The sequence below is a fragment of the Carcharhinus amblyrhynchos genome, chromosome 1 (genome assembly GCF_965287045.1).
Source record: "Carcharhinus amblyrhynchos chromosome 1, sCarAmb.v2.hapA, whole genome shotgun sequence".
NCBI lineage: Eukaryota > Metazoa > Chordata > Chondrichthyes > Carcharhiniformes > Carcharhinidae > Carcharhinus > Carcharhinus amblyrhynchos.
The window spans coordinates 33072708-33090992 of NC_137324.1; the positions used below are offsets into that span (position 1 = coordinate 33072708).

Consider the following 18285-nt stretch of genomic DNA (forward strand, 5'->3'; position numbering starts at 1 on the left):
ATCCTTTCTATAATAGAGTGACCAGAACTGTACACAGTATTCCAAGTGTGGCCTTTACCACCTTTCACCATTCTGATCTTTTATACTTATTCTCTTCTTTGTCTTGTAGTCAGTTAGTTATCCATTCTGCATCATCTAACTTTATTCATTAATCTTGTTATGATCCTCATAGAAACAACTAACTTTTAAAAATAGAAATGAATGTATTTCCTAGTTGTGGTGATACTCTGCCTTTAAGAAATATATGTATATCATGTTTCTTGTAACCAATATGTTAAGAATTCAGATATGTTTTGCATGATGCCAATTTGTCCAGCAGAACCTTTAAATTGGTAGCTGGGAACACAGGATAAATACTCATTGCAGTCCTGGATTGTTTGTTTTAGGCTAAAGTAATGCTTTTTGTTTACTTGGGTTTCTTCTGGGGGTTTCAGTGTAGAGCTTTGCTTAAGTTGATTGACAGGGACAGAGTCATGTGCTTAATGCGGGGGGAGGAAGAAATACTGTTGCAGTTTCCTCTTTAAAGATACGAGCAGTTGCTGCCAAAACTGCCAGAAGAAGCAGGTATTTCTCTGCCTCTCTCTCTCTCTTGAAAGGTATCTGAACGTTCTAAATCCATTATTCTGAGACAAACTGTGTTTTGCTAACTAATTTTAAAGAGGGGTTTAAGTCTGTGAAAGGAATTTTGCTTGAATTGGAACTCATAATGTGAGGTTTACAGTTGAGAATTGCATCTCGTGTTATTTAAATTTGTTCAATTGTCACAAGTTAAACCTATTCATTTATTATAGATGAGCTGTACTGTTGAATAAAAATTGCTTTGATAAAAGTTGCCCAGTGTCTCAGTGGAACTGTGCCTGGAATGAAACATCATGTCCTCACCTTAATGGCAAATAGCAAATTGTTAGGCTGTAGTCTGACTTCACAATATACCTTGGAGTTTCTGATCTGGTATCCTAAGTCAGTGACCTATGAAAAGAGTCTACTGAATGTTTTCTGTTTTTAAACTGAATTTTCAGGAAATTGCATTTTGTCTCCATTGCTGCAATAAATCTGGAACTTCCATGCAGCGATCTTGAACCATTGGAATGTAGAAGTGTCAGGGTGACGATTAATTCCTCAGGTGAATAGTAAGCAGAAAGTACAGATTGAAGATCGTCAAGAGAATGAAGGGAGAGGTTTAAATGATTTCATTTTAGCCAGAAGGCTGCTAAAAAGCTCAATTTCCAGCATGATTTCTGGAGAAACAATGAAAGTTTATCAAAGAGAAATTCAAATAAAAGATGGGATTTCCAGTGAGGGGTTTATGTTTGTGTATTACTAGACGGAGAAATAAAAGAAATAAGGCAGTGCAGGCTTCAGGAGCTGTGGATAGAAGACAAGGTGAATACCTGGCACTTAGGCTTTTTCCCAGGGTGGAAGAGTCAATTACTAGGGGGCACAGGTTTAAAGGGGATGCACAAGGCAGATTTTTAACACAGAGGTTGGTGGGTGCCTGGAACTGGTTGCAGGGGGAGATTGGGGAAGCAGATACGATAGCGTCTTGACAAATTCATGAATAGGATGGGAATAGAGGGATATAGTCCCTGGAAGGGTAGGGGGTTTTAGTTAAGTCAGGTAGCATAGTCGGTGCAAGCTTGGAGGGCCAAAGGGCCTGTTCCTGCACTGCAATTTTCTTTGCTTTTTGTTCAGGCATAGAAGTGGTACGGTGGCACAGTGGTTAGCACTGCTGCCTTACAGCGCCAGGGACTTGGGTTTGATTCCCAGCTTGGGTCACTGTTTGCGTGGAGTTTGCATGATCTTCCCATGTCTGCGTGGGTTTCCTCTGGGTGCTCCAGCTTCCTCCCACAGTCCAAAAGATGTGCCGATCAGGTGCATTGACCTGAACAGGCGCTGGAATGTGGTGACTAGGGGAATTTCACAGTACCTTCATCTGACAAGCTCTTCATTCCAGGGATCGTGTTATTTAGAGTCATACAGGTTTACAGCATGGAAACAGGCCCTTCGACCCAACTTGCCCATGCACCCTTTTTTTTAAAACCCCTAAGCTAGTCCCAATTGTCCGCATTTGGCCCATATCTCTCCATACCCATCATCCCCCTGTAACAATCTAAATGCTTTTCAAAAGACAAAATTGTACCCGCCTCTACTACTATCTCTGGCAGCTTGTTCCAGATACTCACCACCCTCTGTGTGAAAAAATTGCCCCTCTGGACACTTTTGTATTTCTCCCCTCTGCATTTAAACCTATGCCCTCTAGTTTTAGACTCCTTTACTATTTGGAAATGATATTAACTAGCTCAGTGATCTATGCCCCTCATTATTTTATAGACCTCTATAAGATCACCCCTCAGCCTCCTAGGCTCTAGAGAATAAAATCCCAGTCTATCCAGCCTCTTCTTTTAATTCAATCCATCAAGTCCCAGTAGCATCCTAGTAAATCTTTTCTGCACCCTTTCTAGTTTAGTTGTGACTAATAAGTAAATGTTTTAAATACCTGGCACTCGCACAAAAAGGGTTGATCCACCCAACAGCAACATGTCCCTGCTAGAGGCCATCCAGGTGTCCTGTCCAGGTGAGCCTGTCAATCAACATAGGCCGACGCCTGATTGGTGAAATTACTTGGCACAATGGGCCAATGGAAGAGGAGAGAGGCGGGTCCTGTGCGCGCAGGCGCGGTGCCAGCGCCGCCGCCGCCGCCATGGCGATGGAGTTGACCTTCCTGGGCACCGGCTCAGCCTACCCGTCCCCCAGCCGCGGGGCTTCGGCCCTGGCGCTGCGGTACCAGGGCGAGTGCTGGCTCTTCGACTGCGGCGAGGGCACTCAGACCCAGTTCATGAGGAGTCAGTTACGAGCAGGTAGGCGGTGGGCCCACCACGCAGCCGGAACCCCCGGCTGCTTCCCCCCCCAACTCTCCCATGCTGCCCGCCTCCCCACCCCATCCCCGGCTCGCCCAGCCTGCCCCACTCCCCCCACTCCCCCCCCCCGGCTGCATCCCTCCCGCACCCCTCACCCCCCCCGCCCCCCCGCCGGTTGGTAGACTTTATCAAACCAACTATCTTCATTGACTCTCCTTATTACCATAGATGTTGGTGTATAAGTCACCCATTGAAGCCTCCACACGTATGAACTGTCATTGTGGGTGCTCACCAATTTGAAACGATGGAAACATATCACTGTCTTCGGTATCTGCCACATTCTTTGAGTGACTTTGGCATCATCATAAGGAAACCCACTCTGGATCAGGTGTGGAGCTTTTGGTTTCAGAAACATCCATAAGATATATAGTATAGTTAGGCCATTCAGCCCATTGAATTTGCTACACCATTCAATCATGACTGATACTTTTCTCATCCCCGTTCCCCTGCCTTTTCCCCATAACACCTGATCCCCTTTTTAATCAAGAACCTGTCTATCTGTCTTAAAGATAGTGACCTGGCCTCCACAGCCTTCTGCAGCAGAGTTCCACAGATTCACCACTCTCTGACTGAAAAAATCCTCCTCATCTCTGTTTTAAAGAATTGTCCCTTTAGCCTGAGGTTATGCCCTCTGGTTCTAGGTTTTCCTACTCATGGAAACATCTTCTCCACGTCCATTCTATCCAGGCCTCACAGTATCCTGTAAGTTTCAATAAGATCCCCCCTTCATCCGTCTAAACTCCAAGGAGTACAGAGTCTGAGTCCTCAACCGTTCTTCATCTGACAAGCTCTTCACTCCAGGGACCATTCTTGTGTACCTCCTCTGGACCCTTTTCAAGGCCAGCACATCCTTCCTTAGATACAGGGCCCAAAACTGCTCACAAAACTCCAAGTGGGGCCTGACCAGAGCTTTATACAGCCTCAGAAGTACTTTCCTGCTCTTGTATTCTAGCTCCCTCGACATGAATGCTAACATTGCATTTAAATTCCTAACTACTGACTGAACCTGCCCATTAACCTTAAGAGAAGCTTGAACAAGGACTCCCAAGTCCCTTTGTGTTTCTGATTTCATAAACATTTTCCCATTTAGCTAATAGTCCATGCCTTCATTCCTCCTTCCAAAGTGCATAGCCTCACATTTTTCCACACTGTATTCCATCTGCCACTTTTTTGCCCACTCTCCTAATCTGTCTAGGTCCTTCTGCAGCCCCCCTGCTTTTTCAATACTACCTTTCCCTTTACATATCTTTGTATCATCTGCAAATTCCAAATCATTAATGTATATTGTGAAAACTTGTGATCCCAACACCAACTCCTGAGGCACACCACTAGTCACTGGCTGCCATCCTGAAAAGGACCCCTTTATCCCCACTCTCTGCCTTCTGTTAGTCATCCAATTCTCTATGCATGCCAGGATCTTACCCTTCACAAAAATCATTTTCCTCTCCATCCATTCAGTTAGAAATTCTGCATTTTTTAAATGATCTAATTACAATTTGTGCAGTAACAGCAATCAAAATGTGGAGATGCAACCACATAAAATATCAATTGGGGCAGCGCACATATTTTCAGATTGTGAAGGCTCCTCCTACTTTTCTGTCTTTTCCAACTTTCCTTCATAGAATCCCTACAGTACAGAAGGGGGCCATTTGGCCCATCAAGTCTACTGACCACAATCCCACACATGCCCTATTCATGTAACCCTCAGTTATCCTGCTAATCCCCCTGTTACCAGGTTGAATTTAGCTTGGCCAGTCAACCCAGCCTACACATCTTTGGACTGTGGAGGAAACCGGAGCACCTGAAGGAAACCCATGTAGACACAGGGAGAAGGTATAAAACCCCACACAGACAGTAAGACTGGAGACTGAATTTGAACCTGGGTTCCTGGTGCTGTGATGCAGCAGTGCTAACCACTGTGTCACCATGTTGACCCTTCTTTCCTTTCTGAATTTACTTTCAGGTTCCTGTCCACCTGCCAGTTTAAATCCTCCCAATAACACTAGCAAAACACATATGAGAATTTTGTTCCCAGCCCTATTGAGATGCATCCTGTCTGACCTGTACCCCTATAAGTGGTACCCAATGTCTAAGGAAGGGAGAGAGGCACTTAAATGCCTGTCTGCTTGCTCAGTTGGACAAAAAAGATCTGATGGCACTCTTTAAAGAAGAATAGGAAATTGTCCTTGTGCCTGGGCCACCAAACCACCATTAATCAACATCACCAAAACGAGACTAATTTATTCATTTGGTATTTGTGAGACCTTGCCATACATTGTTTGCTTCATTTGCCTATTTAGCAATGATGACACCACTTTAAAATTTATCTATTGGTGATAAAACACTTTGGGTTCTGCTGAGAATATGACATTTGCTATATAATTGCAGATTGTTTCTTTAAAATGCTGGTTTTGTATGTGTCCTTCAGGAATGATGCCATAAGAGAGGACTGGTGACCATGAACATCTGTTGGATTGATCCATGATAATGTTCGGCAATGTATGCAATTGCTTGCTGTTGCCTTGTGCAGGTTAGCTGGGATACTCTCCCGCTCTGCCTTCCAACAATTATAATGGAGGAATTTACAGGCTGGCAGTCAACCTGTCTGGCTACATTTTGAAAGCACCTTCTGTGGCAATCAAGTCCTGAAGTGAGAATTGAATTCTGGCCTAGAGGTAGGGGTGCTACCACTGCACTACAAGATTTTATATCCCCACACATTAATAAAAGTAAAACTTCTGGATTTTGCAGAGGAAACCCATGCAGACATGGTGAGAATATGCAGACTCTGCACAGACAATGACCCTAGCGGAATCGAATCCAGATCCCTGGCGCAGTGAGGCAGCAGTGCTACTCACTGTGCCACCCCATAGTCAAAGATTCACCTGAAATGGCTTCTCCTCCCATTCCTGATTCAACAAGGATCTTTCTTTGCTCCTGTTTGTAATCTTTAGGCTGCATCTTAGTAGTGTCAACAGAAATATAGCATTAATTTCCATGCTCTCAGGCTCTACTACACTACCACTTCTCTCGGCCCTGTCTCACTTGTCTGACAACTCGTTTGATATTCAGTATTAGATGAACATAAATTTCCTCTAAACAAATACATTGGGAATACAAAAGCTTCCCTCATTGGAATTCAGAAGAATGAGGAGAGACCTTATAGAAACATAAGATTATGAAGGGAATAGATAAGATAGAATCAGGCAGGATGATTCCACGTGCAGGTGAAACTAGAACTAGGGGGCAAGGCCTCAAAATAAGGGGGAGCAGATTTAGGACTCAGTTGAGGAGGAACTCCTTAATCCAAAGGGTTGTGAATCTTGACTTCCCTGCCCAGTGAAGCAGTTGAGGCTTCCTCACAATGTTTTTATGGCAAGGATAGATACATTTTTGAACAATAAAATTGTTTGGCTCCACAACCCACACAAATATTGGTTCTAATTCTAGATTCTTAGAATCCCCAATTTTAGTCTCATCACTATTGATCAGATGCCAAGGCCAAAGCTCTGGATTTTCCTCAGCCTGCATCTCTTCCTCAGTCCTCTCAACATACTCTGTAAAACCGATCTCTTTAACACATTTTTGATCACCTGTCTTAAGATTTCTATTGTGACTCATTGTCTTTTAAAGATGCCAGTTGTTGTGACTAAGATGCGAATGTATATAACATTCTGATATTTTCATTGTATCTTGTAGGAAAAATTGCAAAAATTTTCATTACTCATCTCCATGGTGACCATATATTTGGTTTGCCTGGTCTCTTGTGCACAGTGAGCCTCCAAAGTAGTCCTCTCTCAAACAAACAACCTGTTGAGGTTTATGGACCAATTGGACTAAGGAAATTTTTGAGGACAAGCATGGAACTTTCTCACTCACAGTTGCTCTTCCAATACGTAGTCCATGAACTGGTTCCAACAGAAGATCAGTGTTTTCCTGAGGAATGGAGGCAGCCTTGTATACAGGAAGTGGATGATCACCTTCACCCTCAGGAAGTACCAGGAAAAACAATTTATCTTAATCCTGAGGAAGACTGCTACAATCTTGTCGCTGATGAACAGTTCATTGTAAAAGCATTCCGACTTTTTCATCGCATACCATCTTTTGGCTTTGTAATTGAGGAGAGAAAACGACCGGGAAAACTACAGACACAAAAACTGAAAGATATGGGTAATTTTACAAATTTTATCAAATCAATTTTATTTTTTGATTGCACTTTTATAGCCAAGGATCGCCAGAAATTCTTTTCACGGAAGTAATTTGAGATCCAAAAACTGTTATCTTTAATTGAGATTTTGAATGCTGTTTGAACTATATTAAAATAATAAAATGTATATACAGGTACAGTGTTTCATAGAAACTAGAAGCAGGAGTAGCCCAATTGGCCCTTCGAACTTGCTTCACTGTTCATTATGATCACGGCTGATAATCAAATTCAATATCCTGATTTCCCCTTCCCTCCTCCCTGTCCCTTGATCCCTTTAGCCCCAAGAGCTATATCGAATTTCTTCTCAAAACACAAGTTATCCAAAAAAATCAGACACTTTTATAATGTTCCATTCATCAATTTTATTGGAATAAGTTAGAAAAGGAATTTATCTTGACAATTCAACCAGATACTGCACTGATGTTGTGTAGCTCCAGATTAATTATTTGGTTTGCTTGCTGATCTATCCCATGCTTCAAGCAATCCTTGACGCCACCTGACCCAAGCTGGACCCTAACTGTCCTAAATGCAAGGTGATGCATTTTGGAAGAACTACTGTAGGGGGGGAATTATACAATAAATGGCAGGGCCATCAAGAGTATAGAAACACAGAGGGACCTAGGTGTGCAAGTCCACAAATCCTTGAAGGTGGCAGCAAGATGGAGAAGGTGGTGAAGAAGGCATACGGTGTGCTTGCCTTTATAAGATGGGGTATAGAGTATAAAAGCTGGAGTCTGATGTTGCAGCTCTATAGAACGCTGGATAGGCCACATTTGGAGTGTACTACCAGAAGGACGTGGAGGGTTTAGAGAGAGTGCAGAGAAGGTTTACCAGGATGTTGCCTGGTATGGAGGGTCTTAGCTGTGAGGAGAGATTGGGTAGGCTGGGGTTGTTCTCCCTGGAAAGATGGGGAATGAAGGAGACCTAATAGAGGTGTACAAAATTATGAAGGGTATAGATAGGGTGAATATCACTGTGTGCAGTTTTGGTCGCCGCACTTGCACAAGGATATTTTGGCCTTGGAGGGAGTGAAGAGGAGGTTCACTAGGCTGATACTGGAGATAAGAACATAAGAAATAGGAGCAGGAGTAGGCCATCTAGCCCTTCGAGCCTGCCCCGCAATTCAATAAGATCATGGCTGATCTGTCATGACTCAGTTCCACATTCCCGCCCTCTCCCCATAACCCTTAATCCCCTTGCCTATCAAAAACCTATCAACCCGCGTCTTAAAAATATTGAGCGAGGCAGCCTCCACCACTTCAACGGGCAGAGAATTCCAGAGATTCACCACCCTTTGAGTGAAGAAGTTCCTCCTCAACTCTGTTCTGAACTGCCCCCCTTTATCCTGAGGCTGTGCCCTCTAGTCCTACTGTCCTTTCTGAGTGGGAAGAGCCTCTCCACCTCTATCCTATCCATCCCATTCGTCATCTTATACGTCTCAATGAGATCTCCCCTCATTCTTCTAAACTCTAATGAGTACAAGCCCAGTTTATTCAGCCTCTCCTCATAGTTCAACCCCCTCAACTCCGGTGTCAGCCTAATAAACCTCCTCTGCATTCCCTCCAAGGCCAAAATATCCTTGCTTAAGTGCAGCGACCAAAACTGCACACAGTACTCCAGCTGCGGCCTCACCAGTGCCCTATACAGCTGCAGCAAGACCTCCCTACTTTTATATTCAATCCCCCTCGCTATGAAGGCCAGCATCCCATTCGCCTTCCTGACCACCTGCTGCACCTGCAGGCTGGGTTTTTGCGACTCATGCACAAGGACCCCGAGGCCCCTCTGCACCGTCGCATGCTGCAGTTTTTCGCCACGTAAGTAATAGTCCTTCCTACCATTATTCCTACCAAAGTGGACAACCTCACATTTGCCAACATTAAATTCCATTTGCCAGTTCCTGGCCCATTCGCCTAGCCTGTCTAGATCCTTCTGCAGACTCTCCACACCCTCTGCACAATTTGCCGTTCCACCAATCTTGGTGTCATCAGCAAATTTCGACACCATACACTCGGTTCCCTCCTCCAGATCATCTATATTAATGGCGAATAGCTGAGGCCCCAGCACCGACCCCTGGGGCACTCCACTAGTAACCAAACGCCAATCCGAATAGCACCCATTGACCCCCACTCTCTGCCTCCTATTTGACAGCCAATCCCCTATCCACGCTAAAACCCTACCCCCAACTCCATGCCCCCTGACCTTCTGCAATAACCTCTTGTGAGGCACCTTGTCAAACGCCTTCTGAAAATCAAGAAACACCACATCCACCGGCTCTCCTCTATCCACCGCCCTAGACACATCCTCATAGAACTCCAATAAATTCGTCAGACACGACTTCCCCTTAACGAAACCGTGCTGCGTCTGCTCTACCAAACAATTCTCCTCAAGATGCCTCGCTATTTTCTCCTTGATCATGGATTCTAACATTTTTCCTACAACAGATGTTAAACTAACTGGCCTATAATCCCCGCCTTTTGCCTGCCACCCTTTGTGAGAAACACAGCTCACAGTTAAACAATTTAGTCAAGTCAAGTTCTGAAGGAGCAAGATTTTATTTGTCGTTCTTGCAAGACCGGGTGTCTAGTCAAAATAGGCACACCTTACATAGATTTGCAGCACATTTTATACTGTTTTTCAAACATTGTGATGGCTTGTATTGTGTTATTCCCCCTTATTTGGCTGTTAACCTTGTTAACTTTAAACACTGTAAATGGCTTGTATTGTGTCATTCCTTCAATTAACACTCTCTCAACTCCCATTTTGCGCTTAATCTCATCACTGCGGTTATCTGTTTCGTGTAACCTAGTTAACTGTCTGTCATGTGCCTCCCCCTTTCTGTATGCTGCTGAACTCGTCCATCACTGCTGATTGTACTGTTAGCTCTTGCAGCCTTAAAAATTACACTACTTCTCACACCTTCTTAAACAACGGCGTAACATTAGCCGTTTTCCAATCTTCCGGCACTTCCCCGGAATCCAGCGACGTTTGGAAAATAATCACCAAGGCATCCACTATCACCTCTGCCATTTCCTTCAGAACCCTTGGATGCATTCCATCTGGTCCTGGGGACTTGTCCACAATCAGCCCCTCCAGTCTGTCGAGCACCGCCTCTCTAGTAACAATAATGTCATTCAGGCCCTCCACTCCTACCATCTTTCCATCGCTAACACCCGGCAAATTATTCACGTCCTCCTCCGTGAAGACCGAAACAAAAACGTTATTCAGGGCCTCAGCCATTTCCCCATCCCCTACCACTGAGTCCCCCCTCTCATCCTCTAAGGGTCCAACGTTCACCCTAGCCAGCCTCTTCCTTTTTATATACTTATAAAAACTCTTGCTATCCTTTTTTATATTAAGCGCTAGCCTAGCTTCATAGTTTATCCTACCCTTCTTTATCAATTTCTTTGTCATTCTTTGTTGACATTTAAACCTCTCCCAATCCTCTTCTCGCCCACTATTCTTAGCTACTCTAAACGCATCCGCTTTTAATTTAACACTTTCCTTCACCTCCTTCGCTATCCCTGAGATGAGGGGGTTAGACTATGAAGAGAGACTAAATAGACTGGGTCTGTACTCTTTGGAGTATAGAAGGATGAGGGGGGATCTTATAGAGACATATAATGAAAGGGATGGATAGGGTAGAGGCAGAGAGATTCTTCCCACTTAGAAAGGATAGCAGGACTAGAGGGCACAGCCTCAAGATAAGGGGGGGGGGGGGCAGTTTAGATCGGAGTTGAGGAGGAACTTCTTCACTCAAAGGATGGTGAATCTCTGGAATTCTCTGCCTGTTGAAGTGGTGGAGGCTACCCCGCTAAATATATTTAAAGTCACGGGTAGATAGGTTTTTGACAGACAAGGGAATTAAGGGTTATGGGGAGAAAGCAGGAAAGTGGAACTGATCCACTTCAGATCTGCCATGATCTTATTGAATGGTGGGGCAGGCTCGAAGGGCTAGATGGCCTACTCCTGCTCCTATTTCTTATGTTCTTATTGTCTTATGAATTCTGGGAACCTTTTTCCTAGGTCAGAGGTGACGATCACAAGGGGTCACGGGCTCAAGGTGAGAGTAGCGAGGTTTAACTCAGATATCAGAGGGACGTTTTTTACACAGAGGGTGGTGGGGGCCTGGAATGCACTGCCAAGTAGGGTGGTGGAGGCAGACATGCTGGCATCGTTTAAGACTTACCTGGATAGTCACATGAGCAGACTGGGAATGGAGGGATACAAACAAATGGTCTAGTTGGACCAATGAGCGGCACAGGCTTGGAGGGCCAAAGGGCCTGTTTCCTGTGCTGTACTGTTCTTTGTCTGACCAGAAATCCAACAAGATCCAAAATACAGCAGGGCACCAGTGCCGCAGTTACCGGATTTGAGGTGCTCTATCTGAAATTAAAATATCCAGAAATAAGTTTGCTGAATTTTCCTGATGGCAGTCTTCACAGAATGATCTTGAGAAGGGCAGAAAGCCCAATAGAAAATGTTCTTGCTTCTCCTATGCTCACTCAAAATGTAATGCAGCTGAGTTTTGTGATCGAGGATCTTTGAAAAATTACCTTAATCAAAATCTTGCTCAAGTGCCAAAGACTTGAGCATGTCCAGTATTTTATGTGATTACGTAGTCATAGGATAGTTACAACACAGCAGGGGACCATTCAGCCAACTATGTCTGTATCAGCTCTCTGCAAGAGAAACGAAACTGGACTAGTCTTGTGCTCTTGATCTTTTCCCTGTAGCTCTTCATCCTTATCCAGTTCTCTTTTGATAGTGTTATTGAAGGGTGTGATTTTTGTGGCAGTAATAGAGGCTTAGCTGAAAAAAGAGCAGAAATGGGAGCTATATATTCCTAGATACAAGGTGTTCAGGAAGTAAATGGAGGGTGATAGGAACACAGTGGGCTGAATGGCAGTCTCATGTGCTGTTAAACTTCCATACATAGTGAAGGAGAATAGGTGATAATATTTACTAAAAACAATATGTCAAATAGGAGGCAGAGTGGGGGTTAATGGGTGCTATTCGGATTGGCGGTTGGTGACTAGTGGAGTGCCCCAGGGGTCGGTGCTGGGGCCTCAGCTATTTACCATTTATATAGATGATCTGGAGGAGGGAACCGAGTGTATGGTGTCAAAATTTGCTGATGACACCAAGATTGGTGGAACGGCAAATTGCGTGGAGGGTGTGGAGAGTCTGCAGAAGGATCTAGATAGGCTGGGCGAATGGGCCAGGAAATGGCAAATGGAATTTAGTGTTGACAAGTGTGAGGTGGTCCACTTTGGTAGGAATAATGGTAGGAAGGACTATTACTTACGTGGCGAAAAACTGCGGCAGGCGACGGTGCAGAGGGACCTCGGGGTCCTTGTGCATGAGTCACAAAAACCCAGCCTGCAGGTGCAGCAGGTGATCAGGAAGGCGAATGGGATGTTGGCCTTCATAGCGAGGGGGATTGAATATAAAAGTAGGGAGGTCTTGCTGCGGCTGTATAGGGCATTGGTGAGGCCGCAGCTGGAGTACTGTGTGCAGTTTTGGTCGCCGAACTTACGCAAGGATATTTTGGCCTTGGAGGGAGTGCAGAGGAGGTTTACTAGGCTGATACCAGAGTTGAGGGGATTGAGCTATGAGGAGAGGCTGAATAAACTAGGCTTGTACTCGTTAGAGTTTAGAAGAATGAGGGGAGATCTCATTGAGACATATAAGATGATGAATGGGATGGATAGGATAGAGGTGGAGAGACTCTTCCCGCTCAGAAAGGACAGTAGGACTAGGGGGCACAGCCTCAAGATAGAGGGGGGGCGGTTTAGAACGGAGTTGAGGAGGAACTTCTTCACTCAAAGGGTGGTGAATCTCTGGAATTCTCTGCCCGTTGCGGTGGTGGAGGCTGCCTCGCTAAATATTTTTAAGACGCGGGTTGATGGGTTTTTGATAAGCGGGGGGGATTAAGGGTTATGGGGAGAGGGCGGGAATGTGGAACTGAGCCACGACAGATCAGCCATGATCTTATTGAATTGCGGGGCAGGCTCGAAGGGCTAGATGGCCTACTCCTGCTCCTATTTCTTATGTTCTTATGTAATATCACAGAGAGAGATTATCCTGGAAGGCTCAAGGACTGAGTCTATTTGATCAGGAGTTAAGCAAAAGTAGGGACTGTGGGGTATATTCTATAGGCCAGATACTGTAGGAAAGATATGGAGTGGCAAATTATGAAGGTGCAAATTCTATAGGGAGTGACAATGGGGGAGTTCAACTATCCTAGTATGGACTGGGATAGTAGTAGTGTAAAAGGCAGAGGGAAAAGGGTCTCCTGAAGGGAAGGCAATGACCAAGTGGTATTATCGCTAAACAATTAATCAAAAACTCAGCTAACGTTCTGGCGACCCTGGTTTGAATCCTGTGACGCAGATGGTGGAATTTGAATTCAATGAAAAATACCTGGAATTAAGAATTTACTGTTGACCATGAAACCATTGTCAATTGTTGAAAAAACCCATCTGGTTCACTTAAGTCCCTTAAGAAAGGAAATCTACTGTCCTAACCTGCCCTGGCCTACATGTGACTCTAGAGCCATAGCAATGTTATTGTCAAGACCATAAGATATAAGGAACAGAATTAGGCTATTCGGCCCATTGAGTCTGCTCCATCGTAGCTTATAAGTTTCTTAACCCCATTCTCCCTTTAATTTAATTAACATTTAATAGTAGATGAGGAAATGGCTGAGGTGCTGAATAGGTATTTTGTGTTGTTCTTCACAGTGGAAGACACAAATAATTGATCACAAAGTGACTAAGGCAGGTAAAATGATCATTATCAGTAAAGAGCTAGTGTTGGGCAAGTTAATGGGGCTAAACGTAGACAAGCCTCTTGGCCCTGATGGAATGCATCCCAGGGTACTAAAAGAAATGGCAGGGGAAATAGCAAACATGTTTGTGGTAATTTACCAAAATTCACTGGACTCTGGGGTGATTCCCACAGATTGGAAAGCAGCAAATGTGACGCCACTGCTTAAAAAAAACAGGTAAACGAAAGGCTGGTAACTATAGGCTGGTTAGTTTAACTTTTGTAGTGGGGAAAATGCTTGCGTATATCGTCAAGGAAGAAATAGTGAGACATTGAGGACACTATAATTGTGGTGGACAACAGGAAACCGGTGGATGTGCCGGGACTGGATTTCCAGAAGGCATTTGACAGGGTGCTGCACAAAAGGCATAAGATAAAGGTGCACAGTGTTGTGGGTGATGTATTAGCATGGATAGAGGATTGGTTAACTAACAGAAAGCAAAGAATTGAGATAAATGGGTGTTTTTCTGGTTGGTGATCAGTGACAAGAGGTGTGCCTCAAAGATCAGTGTTTACGTTGTTTACAATTTACATAGATGATTTGGAGTTGGGGACCAAGTGTAGTGTGTCAAAGGTCATATGACACTGAGATCAGCAGTGGAGCAAAGTGTGCAAAGGACACTGAAAGTCTGCAGAGAGATATAAAGAATTTAAGTGAGTGGGCAAGGGTCGGGCAGATGGAGTACAATGTTGATAAATGTGAGGCCTTCCATTTTGGTAGGAATAACAGCAAAATGGACTATTATTTAAATGGTAAAAAATTGCAGCATGCTGCTGTGCAGAAGGACCTGCATGTCCTTGTGCATGAATCACAGAAAGTTGGTTTGCACATGTAGCAGGTAATTAAGAAGGCAAATGGAATTTTGTCCTTCATTGCTAGAGGGATGGAGTTTAAAAACGGGGAGGTTATGTTGCAGCTGTATAAGGTACTGGTGAAGCCACACCCTGGAGTACTGTGTGCAATTTTGGGCTCCTTACTTGAGAAAGGACATACTGACATTGGAGGGGGTGCAAAGGGGATTCACTAGATTTACTCCAGAATTGAGAGGGTTGGCTTATGAAGTGAGACTGAGTCAACTGGGACTATACTCATTGGAATTTAGAAGAATGAAAGGGGAATCTTATAGAAACATAAAATTATGAAGGTAATAGACAAGATAGAAGCAGGGAAGTTGTTTCTACTGGTGGTGAAATCAGAACTAGAAGGCATTTACCTCAAAATAAGGGGGAGCAGATTTAGACTGAGTTGAAGAAGAACTTCAGTCAAAGGGTTGTGCATCCCTGGAATTCACTGCCCAGTGAAGCAGTTGAGGCTACCTCGTTGAATGTTTTTAAGGCAAAGGTAAATTTTTGAACAGTAAAGGAATTAAGGATTACTGTGAGTGGGCGGAGAAGTGGACCTGAGTCCATGGAAAGATCAGTTATGATCTTATTAAACAGTGGAGTAGGCTCGAGGGGCCAGATGGCCTACTCCTGCTCCTAGTTCTTATGTTCTAACCTTTGATCCCTTTACCAATCAATATCTGCTTCCCTCGGAAATGGCCCAGCAAGCCACTCAAAGGCAACTGGGAATGGGCATTAAATGCTGGCCCACCAGTGATGCCTGTGTCCCATTAATGAATAAAGAAAAAATAAGTGTTGTGGAGAATTTTCTAGATCACTTTGTTTCTGCCGCAATAAGGAAGGAGGCATTGCTGGATCTGGTTCAGGGAAATTTGGTGTACCATGTGGCAGTCGATGAATGTTTAGCAGTTTAGGTTATTTATGGAAATGGACAATGAGCAATCTAGAGTAAAAGTACTTATTTGGAGAATTCATTCATGTGACATGGGCGTTGCTGGCTTGGCCAACATTTATTTCTAATCCCTAATTGGCATTGAGAAGGTGGTGAGCTGCCGTCTTGAACTGCTGCAGTCCATGTAGTGAATGTGCTCCCAGTGACAGTGAAGGAGCGACAATATACTTCCAAGTCAGAATGGCGATTATCTTAGGGGGTGGACTTCCAAGTGATGGTGTTCCCATGTTTCTGCTGTCCTTGCCTTTCTAGATGGTATTGGTCCTGGGTTTGGAAGGTGCTGTCTCAGGAACCTCAGTGAGTTCCTGCAGTGCTGCTTGTAGATGGTTCATGCTGCTGCATGTAAGCATCTAGAATCAATGGATTGGCAAAAGACCAAAAGGTGATCTGAGAAAGGACCTTTATTATGCAATGGTAGTTGAGAGCTGGAACACACTGCCGGAGGGTTGCGTGGAGACAGATTCAATCGTGACTTTCAAAGGCGATTGGATAATTATCTGAAAAGAAAATGTTTATGGGCGATGGGGAGGACTGGAGAGTGGATCTAGCTAAATTGCTCTTGCAGGGAGCTGGATTCTATAAGAAGATTTGTTTGCTAGTGTTGTTTTATGTGGTTTGGTCAAACATCCTTGTCTGTGTTGTTGAGGGTAAAAATGCTTCCTTCATAATAACGGCCTTTGTGAAAGACATGAAAGTGGTGATTAGATACTAGTGTAAAGGAAGAATTTCAGGCTCCATAGCTTACAAAGAGCATTTCTCTTCCTGCTTTACATGCTGACAAATCCTTTTTTTTTGAGTGGCTGCAGTTTACATTGTTTTGTTTATTGTAGCATTTTCTGGGGGATTGCGCATTGTTTACTATTCAGAGTCAACTTTCCTTCTCAGCTCCCTGTAAAATACTCAATTTGTTTGTAGAGCCGTATGATCCAATAGCCTGGCAACACTGCCAAAAGAGAATTATTTTAAAATTGAAAAATGTATATATATTTTTGTCTGTCTTTTGTGCTTTTGCTGTCCATGTTTAACTTTTCTTCCTAAATTCTATGTGGTTTGCATTGTTATAGGTGTTCAACCAGGACCTTTATATGGAAAACTGAAAAATGGACAAACCATCACGCTAAACAATGGGGTTACGGTTTTTCCCATGGATGTGTTAGAAGCTCCTATTCCAGGTCGGAAAATATGCATTTTGGGAGACTGTTCACGAATTGTGGGTGACGTGGGTAAGAAGCTCTGCACTGATGCAGATGTGCTGGTGCATGAAGCCACACTCGATGACAGTCAGTCAGACAAGGCTGAGGAGCATGGACACTGCACTCCGAAGACTGCTGCAGAATTTGCCAAATCATGTAAAGTTAAACGGCTGATCCTTACTCACTTCAGTCAAAGGTACAAGCCTACAGCTTTGACGAATGCAGGAGATGATGATGTAATGGAACTGAAGACGCAGGCTGAGTTGGTGCTGGAAGGACAGGAGGTGACGCTAGCAGAAGACTTTATGGTGATCGAAATCCCTTTCAACAAGACAAAGCAACAAATAATCCCAACACAGTAAAAAAAAAGTTTAATATAACAGACTAGATCCAGAGTCAGTGTCTTAAACTTCACCGCAAGATTAAATCGCAAATAATATAGGTTTTACAAATTCACGATGCAAGTGTAAGTTCTTAGTAAGGGCAATCTTTAATTTTAATCAGTCTCCTTGGTTACCTTGACTGTGTGAACTGGAAGTGGAAACAATTATATCTGCCATTTGCTCTTGGTCTCTGTGGTGTGGATGATGTAAGTTCAGAAACCTCTAACAGCTTACCAAATTTGTTTAGTGAGTTTTGAACCATACGGTTATGTATTGTCCTCTGTTCTCTCTTTATCCTGAATTAAATTGTCTTAGTGGGACAATGTTGGGATACTTTAATCGTTTCAAAGGAAAAAGTTTAGTCGGTGTTCCTTCATCTGATGAGTATCCAATGACCATGTTGAAATTTCCATTTGTGAATACTGGGTAAGAGCAAGGGTGTGTTTGATTTTGATTTGCTTTACACTTGCTCCACTCCCACCTGGAAGGAGTCGTCAACAGACCATTCAATTCTAATATTGATCATGAACATTAAAATGGCTAACTAATTAAAGTAACGATGAACTGAATGATTTTGCTCCGTCTTTTACTGATCTTCTGAAACTTCTGACCTGCTCAAATGTTATCCAGCAGCAGTAGTGGTTTTATAGATTACTGAAATGAGCATTCTTAGTCTGAATCTGAAAAGTGAGCCTCAGCCATGGTTGATTTGTATCTGAAAGCAAATTTCCAGCAGGGTTTCTTATATAGTAGTCTGCAGTATGCTGGCTTCTCTTTCTTCGCAGCCTTTGTGCTTTAGAGACCAATTTTGATGCTGTACCATTAATTCACAAGAGTAAAGAGATGCTTAAAGCTATACTCTGTTTTGTATCATTATGAATGACTTGTGCAGTAGGGAAGTCTGTCCTTCAACTGCCTCAAGCAACTGACGCAATGTTTAAAGATGGATGTCTGAGACAAT

The 18285-nt window shown here is 43.7% G+C and overlaps 1 protein-coding gene across 2 annotated transcripts; it reads left to right on the forward strand.

Annotated features, from left to right (window-relative positions):
* Nucleotides 1-2681: 2681 nt before the first annotated feature.
* elac1 (elaC ribonuclease Z 1) lies at nucleotides 2682-17893 on the forward strand. 2 transcript variants are annotated; one of them, XM_080208078.1, is made up of 4 exons: nucleotides 2752-2858; nucleotides 5347-5448; nucleotides 6618-7088; nucleotides 16813-17893. In XM_080208078.1, the coding sequence occupies exons 2-4, from the start codon at nucleotides 5400-5402 to the stop codon at nucleotides 17301-17303; spliced, it is 1011 nt and encodes a 336-aa protein (XP_080064204.1). In that variant the 5' UTR covers nucleotides 2752-2858; nucleotides 5347-5399; the 3' UTR covers nucleotides 17304-17893. The 2 variants fall into 2 exon arrangements, with proteins under 2 accessions (XP_080064111.1, XP_080064204.1); XM_080207985.1 differs by lacking the exon at nucleotides 5347-5448 and having other exon boundaries at nucleotides 2682-2858.
* The last annotated feature ends 392 nt before the right edge of the window (nucleotides 17894-18285 follow it).